Source organism: Lissotriton vulgaris, unplaced genomic scaffold (assembly GCF_964263255.1).
Source record: "Lissotriton vulgaris unplaced genomic scaffold, aLisVul1.2 SCAFFOLD_371, whole genome shotgun sequence".
Classification (NCBI taxonomy): Eukaryota; Metazoa; Chordata; class Amphibia; order Caudata; family Salamandridae; genus Lissotriton; species Lissotriton vulgaris.
In genome coordinates, this window is record NW_028253580.1 from 743,613 (window position 1) to 756,206 (window position 12,594).

At 45.0% G+C, this 12,594-nt stretch overlaps 1 protein-coding gene across 3 annotated transcripts in view; it reads right to left on the reverse strand.

The window, feature by feature from the left end:
- The window catches only part of LOC147660921 (myocardial zonula adherens protein-like), a 500,869-nt gene that overhangs the window by 109,944 nt on the left and 378,331 nt on the right, over positions 1 to 12,594 (reverse strand). For all 3 annotated transcript variants that reach the window (XM_086951427.1, XM_086951426.1, XM_086951425.1), the window contains exon 12: positions 5,979 to 6,062. In XM_086951427.1, coding sequence (XP_086807553.1) covers positions 5,979 to 6,062 — 84 coding nt within the window. The remainder of the gene's footprint in view (positions 1 to 5,978; positions 6,063 to 12,594) is intronic.

Genomic DNA, 12,594 nt, shown 5'->3' on the forward strand with positions numbered 1-12,594 from the left:
TCTTTTACTACCCATAAGTGCTCCCTCGTAGCTCGCAGGTTGTAGCATGCCCCGTTCCACAGCGGAACGGTAAGAAACCCTTTGATGAAGCATGCCACCAAGGGGAAACCCTGGTGGGTGAGGTTCATTTAACCCCTTCGAGGCTATTGACGAGCTGGGCTCGTCATCGCGCTTACCTGTCCTGCGCGGATGACAAGGCCAGCTCGTCACGTAACGCGGTATTTTCGAATTTGCCGCGCACAGCGGGAAAAGCCGCCGCAGCGATGTGGTTAAAGGAAACACACTGTTTTCCAAAACGAACCTGTGAGTGGAGAGAAAGAACCTCTTCCAATGTTACAGAAGGGCTCTCTTTGATTAAACACATATGTAGTAAGGAGGACAAGCCTTCTCCGAGTTATAACTCAACCTACCCCTTGTTTCTTCACATGGTAATTACCCCACCTTCCGCACATGCACTCAATTATATTTATTAGGATTTCTGGCACAAACAGATGTGCATTGTGGATATGAGAACGTGGGGGGTGGCATGGCTGATGCAGCTCCTGGTAAATCAAAACGTAGGCTTCATGCCCAGGAAAACACTGTGTCAAATTGCTGTGCTATAACTTGGATCCACTTCTTTCCAATCCATTCCATATTCACACAAATGGATGAATAAAAAAAAAAAATGAATAGTTTATGGTGCAGAAATACTATCTGAACTGGTGGCACTTGGTAATCAAAGGTGCTTTCTTTCTTAACCCGTTCCCAGCGTCGAACGTTCAGCGCCCAGTGCTGAACGTTCGGAGAACGAATGCTGACCCGACGGCCAACGGTCGTGCGCAGCACTGGGGAGGTAGCGCTCGTGACGACCGTTGGCCGTCGGCAGCAATTAAAGTGTTAAAAGTGAGTTAGAGTAGTATCATCACAGGCCATCGGTAACATGGATGTCAATTAATCAGGGTCAGAAGGGGTAGCAGGTGCTAGCCCTTTCTAGTCCAGTGGTAACTCGCCAACTCCCTTGATACGCATAGTCTAAAGGCTCATAAAGTGAGCAGCAGGTATAGAAAGAAAACAGGAGCCAGATCTGTTACATTTTAGTCGTTTTTAGGTTTTGCCTACAATGAAAGCTATTGTTCTTAAAAAAAAAAAAAAAAGCTTAAAAGGGGCACCCCTCATTCTTTTTGAAAACATTCCCCACCCGCAGTCATTCACTTTAAATCACTGGCCTCCATTCTCCCACTACGATGCTCGTAATTAGTTGCCAATGATTATTTTTAGTTGCGGTCACTATTCCTATAGTTGCCATCTCTTTTCCTCTAGAAATTTTTTTGTATCATCTACTTTGACCCTCTTGTGAGGACCCTCTATTTTGACCCTCTTGTGAGGACAAACCTGTCAACAATCAATCAATCAATCAATCATAGTACTTGTAGAGAGCGCTATATACCCGTGAGGGTCTCAAGGCGCTGAGGGGAGGGGGGTGCTCCGTCTTGTCCGAGTTCAGCTTCAGACAGCTGTTGCACATCCTGTCGGCGACTGCCTTCATTCACTCGTGGAGGTTGGTTTTGGCGGTGTGTGGGTCCTTGGTGAGGGAGAGTATGAGCTGGGTGTCGTTGGCACAAGAGATGATGTTGAGGTCGTGATGGCGGGCCACTTGTGCGAGGGGGGCCATGTAGATGCACTTTTACCTTTCCTAGCACTGCAACGTTTACCCATTGGACACTGTGGTCGAGTAGTACATCTAAAAGCCAGACATTACAGTGGACAGAGTGAGGACTGCCTGTCCGTGAGAATCCTGTTTTACTCGGTTTCTCTACAAAAGAGCATGAATTGGGAACGCTAAAAACAAGAATGTGTTTTTTTGTAGACACAGTGAGATTAAGGGTCAGATGTACGACCCTTCCATTTTGCAACTCACAAATTGCGTCACTTAGCGACTCGCAATTTGCGACTCGCAAAATACAATCTACAACAGTGTCACAGAGATTGTTGACAATTCCCAATGGGGTCGCAAATTGCATGTCTCACAATTTGCGACCCCATTGGGAATGGCTAGCACTCCCAGGGATGGTGGCCTGCTGGGGTCAGCAGAACACCATGCCTGGGACTGCTTTTTAAATATAGCAGTTTAAAGGGCAGGCAGTGGTCTCTGAGACTACTGCCAGCATTTAAAAAATATTTTCTCACACACTCACAAAGGGGAAGAGGTCCCCTTCCCGTTTGCAAGTGGTTTACCACTTACTTGAAGTAGGTGGTAAGCTGCATGTGTTTTGCGGCCGCAAACGCGGTTGCAAAACAATAGTACATTGTAGTGAGTTTTTCTATTAGGAAGGGACACCCCTTCCTAATAGCGAGAGTCGCAAACGCTATTTTGCGAGTCAGTGACTCGTAAAATAGCATTTGTACATGCCATTGCCCTTTTTTACAGTCGCAAACGGGCAGATCTCCCGTTTGAGAGTGCAAAAAAGTGGTGTACATTTGGCCCAAAGGGATTTGCCCAGGGTGTGCCAAATTCAGCAGGTCTGGCCATTACGGCAGGTCCTCTTCCCTATGTTGTGGTGAAGTATAGTAACACATTTTTCGTTGAGCTTCAGCTTCTTTGTTTACAGATATTATGAACGTTTAGAAGTCCTGAGTACTTTCATTCTTAGGTTTCGCCTACAGCATATGCATGTGCAGTCAACAAAAGCTATTGTTCTTAAATACGCATTGCCAAAGCCAATAGGTTTTGCCTGCACAACATCTATTTGGTTTGTCAATGGTTTTTTAGACATGATGCTATGGGCTACACCACCCCACTGCACTCCAGTCCACTCTGTGTCACTACACTCAACAACACTCTACTCCACTCTATGCCACACAGACAGTCTGTGCAACTCCTTCTATGCCACTCAATTCCACTTTTCTCTACGACGCACTACTCCATGACACACTATCCCGCTCCACTCTATGACGCTCTTCTCCCCATTGTATGCCACTCCAGTCTTCAATACTACTCCACTTTTTGTCACTCCACTCAACTCTACGGCACTCCATTGTATGACACTGCACTCTACGACAATGTACTCTACTCTATACCACCTTACTCCACTCTACAATGCTCTGCTCTACTCTACGCCCCCACTCTACGCAAATCTGACTACGCTACTCCATGCCATTTTACTTTACTCTATGTCACTCCACTTTACCACACTCTATGCTACTCTACAACACTCTATGACACGCTGTTTCACTCTATGTCCCTTCAATCTATGACACACTACTCCCTCCCCGGCCACTCTACAATACTCCATTTCACTTTATTATACTCTACGCTCCTCTATGCCCTCCACTTTACTCCTCACATAACATTTTACTCCAGGATACTGCACGTAACTCCAGACCACTTTACTACAATCTATTCCACTCTACTCTTACCTACGGCACTCTACTCCCTCAACGCCACTCTACTCCCTCCATGCCACTCTACTCCCTCCACGACATGCTACTTCACTCTAGGACAATCTACTCCACGACTAGACTCCACTGTATGCTACTCCCTCTATGCCACTTTATTACACTCCACAACACTACTTCACTTTGACACCATTCGCCACTCCACGCAACTCCACGCCACTCACTCCACTCTACAAAGCTCTACTCCATTCACAACACTCTACGGTACTCCACTATATGATACTCCATGCCACCCCACTCTATGACACTTCACTCTATGACACTCCACTCTATGCCCCTTTCCTCTAAGCCACTAACATTTAGCCATGTTAAACAGCAGCCACAATGGTGTACAAAATAGCTAAAACACATTGGCAAAGCCAATAGCTCTTGCATAGATGAAACCTAGTGGCTTTGCCAATGCTGGTTTCTCTTTGTTCTTACTCTTATAAAATTGAATATTGATGTGGAGATAAAGGACATATAAATGGCGAAACCTGAAATATTTTGGGATTCATAGGGTGCACGGTCACGATCAGCGGGGATGCCGATGTGGATGCCCCCAGATTCCAACAAGGACTGCGGGCGGTCGCTGGCTGGATGACGTCCAACTGTCTACAGCTAAACGCTAGTAAGACCGAGGTCATGATTTTTGGCAAACAACCGGAACTCTGGGGAGAGAGATGGTGGCCAGCGGACCTGGGTCCTACACCTACCCCAGTCTCTGAGCTTAAAAACCTCGGGGTCTGGTTGGATCCTTCCCTTGCCTTTGTCTGTCACACCAAACGTACGGCGGCCTGTTGTTTTGGCATCTTGCGGGGACTTCGTCCAGTGCTTAAGTTCTTTGATGCCTCCACCAGGCAACTCGTGATCCAAGCTACAGTCATCTCTAGGCTGGATTACGCGAGTTCCCTTTTAGTGGGTCTGAATCAAGCAGAAATCGGACGCCTTCAGCGCATCCAAAATGCCGCAGCAAGAGCGGTGGTAGGGCTACCCAGATCGTGCCCCACTTCAAACACCCTGCGCTCGCTGCATTGGCTCCCGGTGGCACAACGGATCCGGTTTAAGGTCCTTTGTGTTGCCTATAAAATTCTTAAGGGGTCTCCGGCTGCCATTCTCTCTAAACTCCTGGTTCGTTACATCCCGGCCCGATCTTTAAGATCTTCTGATCTAGAACTGGCTGCTGTTGCCCGCTTTAAGCGGAGCAGGGCTGGTGGACGCTCTTTTCAAGTCCGTGCTGCGGTGCTTTGGAACTCCCTTCCCTTGGCGATTCGTGGCCTTAGGGATCTGCTTTCCTTTCGTCGTGCGGTGAAAACTTTTTTATTTAGTAGTCTGACTTTTGGGTTTGTCTGTTCTGTTGTGTTGTGTTGTGTTGTGCTGCTACCTGTCGGGCGCCAGGACGCTCCTTCGCTGGAGCATCTGTGCGCTAAATACACATAACATAACATAACTTCACTTCTGCTACCCCAGACAATTTAGTGAACTGACACCCATGATCAGTAACCTAAACGCACACAAGTAATAGTCCAGTCTGCACTGCTAATCAGAGTCTTCACTGAACCAGAATACAAGCAACCCAGGACCGGTTTCCCCCTAGTTGCATAGTTTACCACTAACGGTCTGTATTTTTAAGGAATAGCAATATTACTACCCCAGTTTGTTTAAAAATGCACCATTTCGTACGGAGTTTCTGAAAAAGATCTTGCGAGAGAAACACTAGTTCTTACTGTACCTGTTATTTTTAAAACATCTACTAACGTGTGCAGCAATGGTACTAGTGGACTAACTAGGAGTATCGATGGTTGGGGTGAGGGATGTGCAATGGTGAGCAGATTTTCTGTCTCTTTTTCAACAAGTTAGCCACTAGCCTAGAAGGTATGATTCGAACTATTTTTCTTAAGTGGTTCCTATAGTGCCATCAACAAACTAGGCATAGATTGTAATCAGGAAGTTTAGTTGAAATATCAGAAGAAAAGCAATGAAGAGAGCAAATGCACGTTAAAGGAAACTTACTGAATTCAACAGCGAGGAGAAAAAAAAACATTTGTAACATGTTAGCAAAGAAGAAAATTAAAGTAGTCTCGACAAATTAGGTGGGGAACTTCTCTAAACAGAAAGATGTACAACAAATATTAATAATTTGCAGTCTCCTGCTATTATCTGGAACTGTTGTCATATGGCACAAATCTGCACCATGACAAAAGCAGAGCCCGCGAGGCCGGACCTTACTGCCATGAGCAGTGTCAATAAACATGTGCCAATCTGGCATAACACAATTATCCTGCAGCCACCGTGTTGTTGATTGATCCAGAAGCAAGATTCTTCTGAAATGGAACCATGAATATACACTGGAAACGATTTTACTGCCACAAGTTATCATTTTCAATAAATGATAACTTTTCATGCTAGCCAATTCTGTGAATTTGCACAAAAAATAAAAGCATACAAAACACACATGGCACAACAATTCTAGGTGCAATATGGTTCACTTTAGTTACAATGCAGCCTGACAGATTATGATGCAATAACGCCCGTCGCTAAGTAACCGTGAGATGTCTTACCTCCCCTTCAAGAAGAGCTACTCGTTCTAAAAGCTGCTGGATGATCAAGTCTTTGTGTTGTATCTTCTTTCTTAGTAACTCAACCTGAAATTAGAAGAATGAATAGAAATACAGTGTTTTACAAGTTTGAAATATACACATGTTAGCCCATTTGCCTTGGTTTGCAAACATCAAATATGGGTAAAGGATGCATAAAACAGGAATAAATTACAAAGTAGAATATGCAAATACAGTCTTTTTGTTTGTTTAAATTTGTTTATTGGTTTTAATGACAGCCATAGAGAATTAGGTAAACATCAGTTTTCAAATCATTCAATACATTACATGTGCATATATTGATTTAAGATGTACATCAACCATTCCCATCTCTATTTGCATTTCTGCGCATCTCTAATTCTACCGAACGGGTCACACAGATATCTCCATGATATACATTCCACTTTGACCACTTGCCATCCAATTTTTTGGGGCAACCCTAGCTACAAAGACCTCCGTCTCCGCCCTCATGCATCTGTCAAGCTCTTTTGCCCACAAGCTGGTGGATGGCGGGTTTCCCCCCCCCACATCCTCGCCAGTTCCCGTTTGACCAATGTGTACCCCAGTGTTGCAAATTGATGTTCGACTTCAGTGAGATCAGTTGCATCCCATATGTTCAGCAGTTCCAGTTGTGGTGTCAAGACTATCTCCCTTCCCAAAGCCGTCTGCATGAGAATCGAGGCTCCCTCCCAAAGGGTACGTATGGCTGGGCAGTCTTCTCTTTCATATATGATCGGTGAAGTATCCTGAGCTGTATAAGACTAAATCTAAGTGTGATGGCTGTTTCCCTGGGGGACATGAGAGCCAGTTGCCAATCCTCGTCACTTCTTGGACCCAGGTCATCTTGCCACCGCTCTGAGCCGTGGAAAGGTGTCTGGCAGGTTATTGCTCAACTTTTTATATGTTAGAGATATAGCTTTGAAGAGTATAGGGCCATCCAACAGATGTTCCTCCAATTGGGATGACTCCGGTATGACCTTAGGGGTCGGAAATGCAGCATGAAGTGCATGTCTTACCTGCAAGTATCTGGATAAATCTCCCTGGGCCAGGTGATATTGGCTCTGAAGGTCTCCAAATGTAAGTACAGAACCCTTTTTTACCAGATCTTTAACTGCTGAGATACCAATGAGGTTCCATTTATCAAACCCAGGCTGATAGCACAACATGCCCAGCTTCTGCGTATACCACAATGGCTTTGCTCTAGAAAGGACACCCGCCCAACCCAGGTGAGAATTTCCTATGTGCCACATTTCTAGTGTATGTAGGGTGGGCCCTAAGTATTTCTTTTTGTTCTTCCTATCACTGGAGTATAAGGCTTCTAGGTCACTGAAGCGATCAGTTTGATACCTATAAAGAGAGTAAGCCAGGTCATCAGGGGGGTGATATAGCCAGTGGTTAATAGTTTCCACTTGAGCTGCCCAGTAATAAAGTTGCAGGTCAGGCAGAGCAATGCCTCGTCATACCATCCTTTTGTTAGTTTCTTGGTTGCCACCCTGGGGGCCCTTCCATCCCACAACAGCGTGGGGATTTCACCCTCCACTACTTTGAAATAAGAGTCTGGCACTCTGTGGGGGCAGTTATTGAGAATATACAGAGAACGAGGGGGGGGGGGCAGCATTTTAAAGAGGGCAGCTCGGCCTAACAATGAAAGAGGCAGGGATCTCCAGTGCTTCACATCAGCACACAGTTTGGCAAGTGGGGGAGCTAAATAGGAGCTGTAAAAAAGAGCCGGATCCGAAGTGACAAAGACTCCCAAATATCAAAACCCATTCTCCGCCACCACTATGGTACAGTTAACCGGAAGCCGGGGGACCTGGCCCTGCAGCATGAACAATATGGCTTTATGCCAGTTAATCGCATACCCAGAATATTTCCTGAAATTTGTGACGATGTCAAGCACCACACGTATAGACCTATACGGGGAAGCCAGATATAACAGTATGTCATCGGCAAACAAGAATATACGATCCTCCACACCCTCTGCCCATCGCATCCCCCGGACCATAGCATCTCGGCGCACCCATGCCACAAGGGGTTCCAACAGGATAGAGAATATCAGCGGGGACAAGGGACACCCATGTCTAGTGCCTCTTTTTAACCTAAATGACCGGGACTTGTAGCTGTTGACCCTCACTTGTCCTAACAGATCAGTGTAAAGCAACTTCACCCAGGCTGTACATTTAGGGCCTAATCCTACCTATTCCAGGACTGCGATCATATATGGCCATTCTATTGAGTCAAATGCCATCGAAGCATCGAGGAACAACACCGCTGCGTCTTCTTCAATATATTCCCTACGCGACAATACATTGTGTAGGCATCATATATTAAGGGACGTATTCCTCCCCGACATAAAACCGGATTGATCAATGAAGAAATTACCGTTACCAGCCGATTGGCCAGGACTTTTGCCAATATCTTCGCTTCCACATTAATCAGCGAAATTGGCCTATAAGAGCCACAGCTATCCGTTGGTTTTTCCGGCTTATGAATCACTATAATGGTAGCTAACCGTTGATCCTCAGGTAGCCCACCTGCCTCTTAGCTTTCCTCATACATAGCCCGTAAGTGTGGCACAGTCCGAGAGGCAGTGGCTTTTAGAAACTCAACTGGTATACTGTTTGGCCCCATTGCTTTCCCAGATTTAATCTGTCCTATGGGCTTACTAATCTCCTCGTTCGACAGATCTCCTTCTAAAGTTTCTCTATCACCGTCTGAGAGGACCTGCACATCGCTGTCCTGGAGGAGCCGACGTGAATCTTCAGCTGAGTATCGGGTAGAGGGGTAGTACACCACTTCCAGGTGATTCACAAATACCTCTGCTATTTCCTGTGGATGGGTCACTATTTCCTCCCTGGCTTTGTCAGTCTATGTACCCACCTCGTTCCTCATTCTTGCCTCTCCAGCCACGCTAGAGTCCTACCTACCCATTTAATATTTTCTGTGTTGGGTGTTTCGATACTTAGACAGCATGTGTTCTCTAGATTTTATCCGGTATTCATCTTGCTTCATTAAGAGTCTTTGACTAGTGTCGGCCGAGGGATCATGTGCATGCTCCCGTTCCAGTTCAAGGAGGTCCTTCTCTACCTGAACCAGGAGCTCACGTTTTCTGGTGACATACCCAGTGTTTAAAGATAAGGCCTGCCCTTTGAAGACCACCTTGTAGGCTTCCCAAATTGTTTGTGCAGATTCGACGGAGCCTACGTTCTCTTTGAAATAGTTCTCTGTTTACATACAGAGCTCCTCCCTTATGTCAGGTATGTGTAGGAGCCATGGGTTAAGGACTATGGTGGTGCGTGCCTGCCATTCCCAGTGTGTGTAGTCTGCCCAATCTGGGGAGTGGTCCGATATACCTCTGGGCAGAACAAGGATTTGTTTAAAGTTCCCTATCGAGGTCGAGTGTGTAATGAAATAGTCAATATGAGACAAATTTTGATGCACATTGGAAAAGTACGTGAATGATTTGTCAATGGGTTGGAGCGCCCAACATACATCAGTCAAATCTAGTGCCTTTGTAAAGTCAGCCATCAGTCCATTTGATTTCGCTCTTGACCTCAGCGGGCGTCGATCAATCGTGTCATCAAATGTCATGTTGTAATCTCCCCCCATGATTAATGAGCCCGCCTTGAGTTCTGTCAGCATTCGTCCCCGATCTGCCAGTCCTGCCTTACCCAGAGCCGGAGGCAAATAGACTGAGATTATGTTAATGTCCCTCCCTTTCAATTGAGCCTCCACCCCTGCAAACCTTCCCCCCCGGGCTGGTCCAGGTCTTGTGAACAATAAGGGGTGTGCTTTTCTTTACCAGGATTGCCGTCCCCCTCGAACCCGTGGTGTATTCTGCATGAACCAAGAGTTTATACCCCCACCTAGTGAGGGCCTTAGTCTTCTGACCCACAAGGTGCGTTTCTTGCAGCAGAACTACGTCAGGAGAATGCAAGCTTTAGGTGTGTTGCACTATCCCTCTCTTAATCTTGTCACCCATACCATTGACATTGCATGTTAGGACGGAAAGTACTCGGTCTCTATCCCCCCCCCCCCTAATCTTCCTCAGCACCACTCCCAACTATAAGGATCATTTAAAACGGAGAAGTAGCTCTTAACAGCCAACTCATCTTTGCGAGTCGCGAATACAGTCTTTTGAAATGAACAGAACATGCTCTACAAATCCAGTTTAATGGCCTATAAAATGTAGGTCTGGTCGGAACTTGGCTTTGAAACACTTCTGCTTCCAAATTCGGACTTAGCCAACCAACGTGACAATGAGAGAGAGGTGACACGAGACAACAAAAGGGGATGTCTTCTGGGGGAACAGCCTTTCCAGTTCCCTCTAAAGTACTTCTTTTCTCAGGGATATCATGAGCAACCTTATTGGAGACGTGTGGAAACGGGAGGTGAATTTGCTCAGATTTCTAACGCCATAATTGTTGGACATGTTCTTTCATTAATTTAAAACATATTATTGTAGGGAGCAAAGTCAAACTTGAGTTAGACATGACAAATGGGTAGCTACCAGACAGGACATAACTTGCAGAAGAAAAATCTAAGCTGGTTATTAGCCTCTTCAGTCACTTCTTCGCCAATCAGTCTGTGTCACTGAGCACCTATGCATAGAACATAATATCAGTCTGATGTGGGATGCCTCAATGAGATCTCTTGGACTAGAAACATTCTCTTGACTAGACAAAAATGATTTGACCTATAGACACCCCCAAAACACTAACAACCAGACTTTAATGCACCAAGCCCTGTTGATAAGCTGATCCCTTGAGAAGATTATCCCTTATGTACCAGTAGCTCATACAAATTGAAGTGTGGTTGCACAAAAGCATTGTTGCCAGGATTTGCATTTGTGCAATTTCCTAGTTCTTTTCTCTTTCCAGATGCGAGATACATGTGTAGACAATACATGGAGCTGAAACAAATGCATTCCTATTTTAATTAATATGGGTTATTTGTGTGGTTAATATATCGAAGCAGTAGTGCTAATTCTCCTCAGCTGTGTATTCACCTTTCTTGATATGTAATACATTAATATAACCCTCTATTAGTTGCAAAGAGCTATGTATATTACAAATATGGGGATCATATCAGCCTCTTACAGGGACAACTAGCTCAGCTACACATTTACACATTATTTGGTGAAATATGAAGTGTTTTATGGTTCCGGTATAAAAAAATCATACGTTTGCAACAGTTGCCAAATGTGGAGTTTATACCAGAAGTACTGTAAACTACCCAAGACCCTTATTTATTTACCGCGGCAAAGAGTTGACTCACATGTAAAATGTTTGGTAGATGGCCTGTCTATTGAATTCACTGAGGCCTTGATATACTTGAAAACAGAATTGTTGGAAATAAACATGGTTGCGTGGTGTACCTGAAGATTTCTGCCTTCACGGTTTTAACTGGCTGTGGAACTCTGAGCACTTCGCTATTTACCAGGGGTAAAGCGCAGTTGCTCCCCCTTTCAGCTTGAGGAGTCTGGCCTAGCCCTGGTTGTCCTACTTAACTTACCTACTAGTACTTAGTATTTAGTACCAAAGGGTACAGAGGGCTGATAGGTTAAAGGGCACAAGTGAATTGCAGCACCTATTGTGCAATTCACTACAGTGACAGTGTAATTATGACTACATGCCTACCATGTGTAGCCTGATAATGCAGTTTTACAAAGTAAAATTTGACCTGTAAAATAACCTCTTTTGACAGAACTAAACCTTTCTTTTAAATATTACTCAGTCACCCCTAAGTAGACCTTACTGCACATAAGGCAGGGTGCATGGTACTTAAATGAAGGACATGTAAAAGTTCAATCTTAAGAATGCCTTTACGGTCCAAAGGCCCCAAAAGCTATTTTCACTTTACTAGGATTGGCGGTTTCATAGCAAAGCACTATGATATAATATTACATTTACTAGGGTTATCTGCAGCTAGAAAACAGCTACAAGTTTTATTTTTGGACCTTTTGAAATATTTATAACAAGCCCAATTCACTTGTGAAGTTGGATCTGTAATAGATATTTTTGCAAACTTTAGGAAGTTACCTGAGGTCCAACTGTGATCAAGGAGCTGAATAGCCCCCGTTATAAAGTATGAACTTGCTCCCAAAACTTGGAAAGTCCTTGGGTGTGGGGAGGTATTCTGTTCCCCTGGTAGGATGACCATCTGGGTTATGCCCAGGAAGTTGATTAAATTCCAAGAGGTCTATTCTGACACAGGCCGACACTGCGGCAGGGCTATCCTTTGTTCCCTCAGTCAGGCAACCACCAATATCAGTGAAATTGTACCTACCCCCAGAACAGGTTAAGAGTGAGCACAATGGAGGAGTTGCTTGTTCCCCTGGTCACACCTCTGAGGTGGCCACACAGTCTCAGTAAAAGGATTTCACCATCTTGGATTTAGGCATAGAGTGGCATTGGAATTGTTTGCAGAAGGACAAACAGAAACTTCTACAAAAGAGGTATGTAATTGGTGAGGCCGGGGCTAGTAGTCATCAACACACACATAACCTGCGGAAGACCAGAATAGGACTGAACCTGAAGTCTGTCTCCTGATAAGAGCCTAGAAGACCGGACCTGTTCTT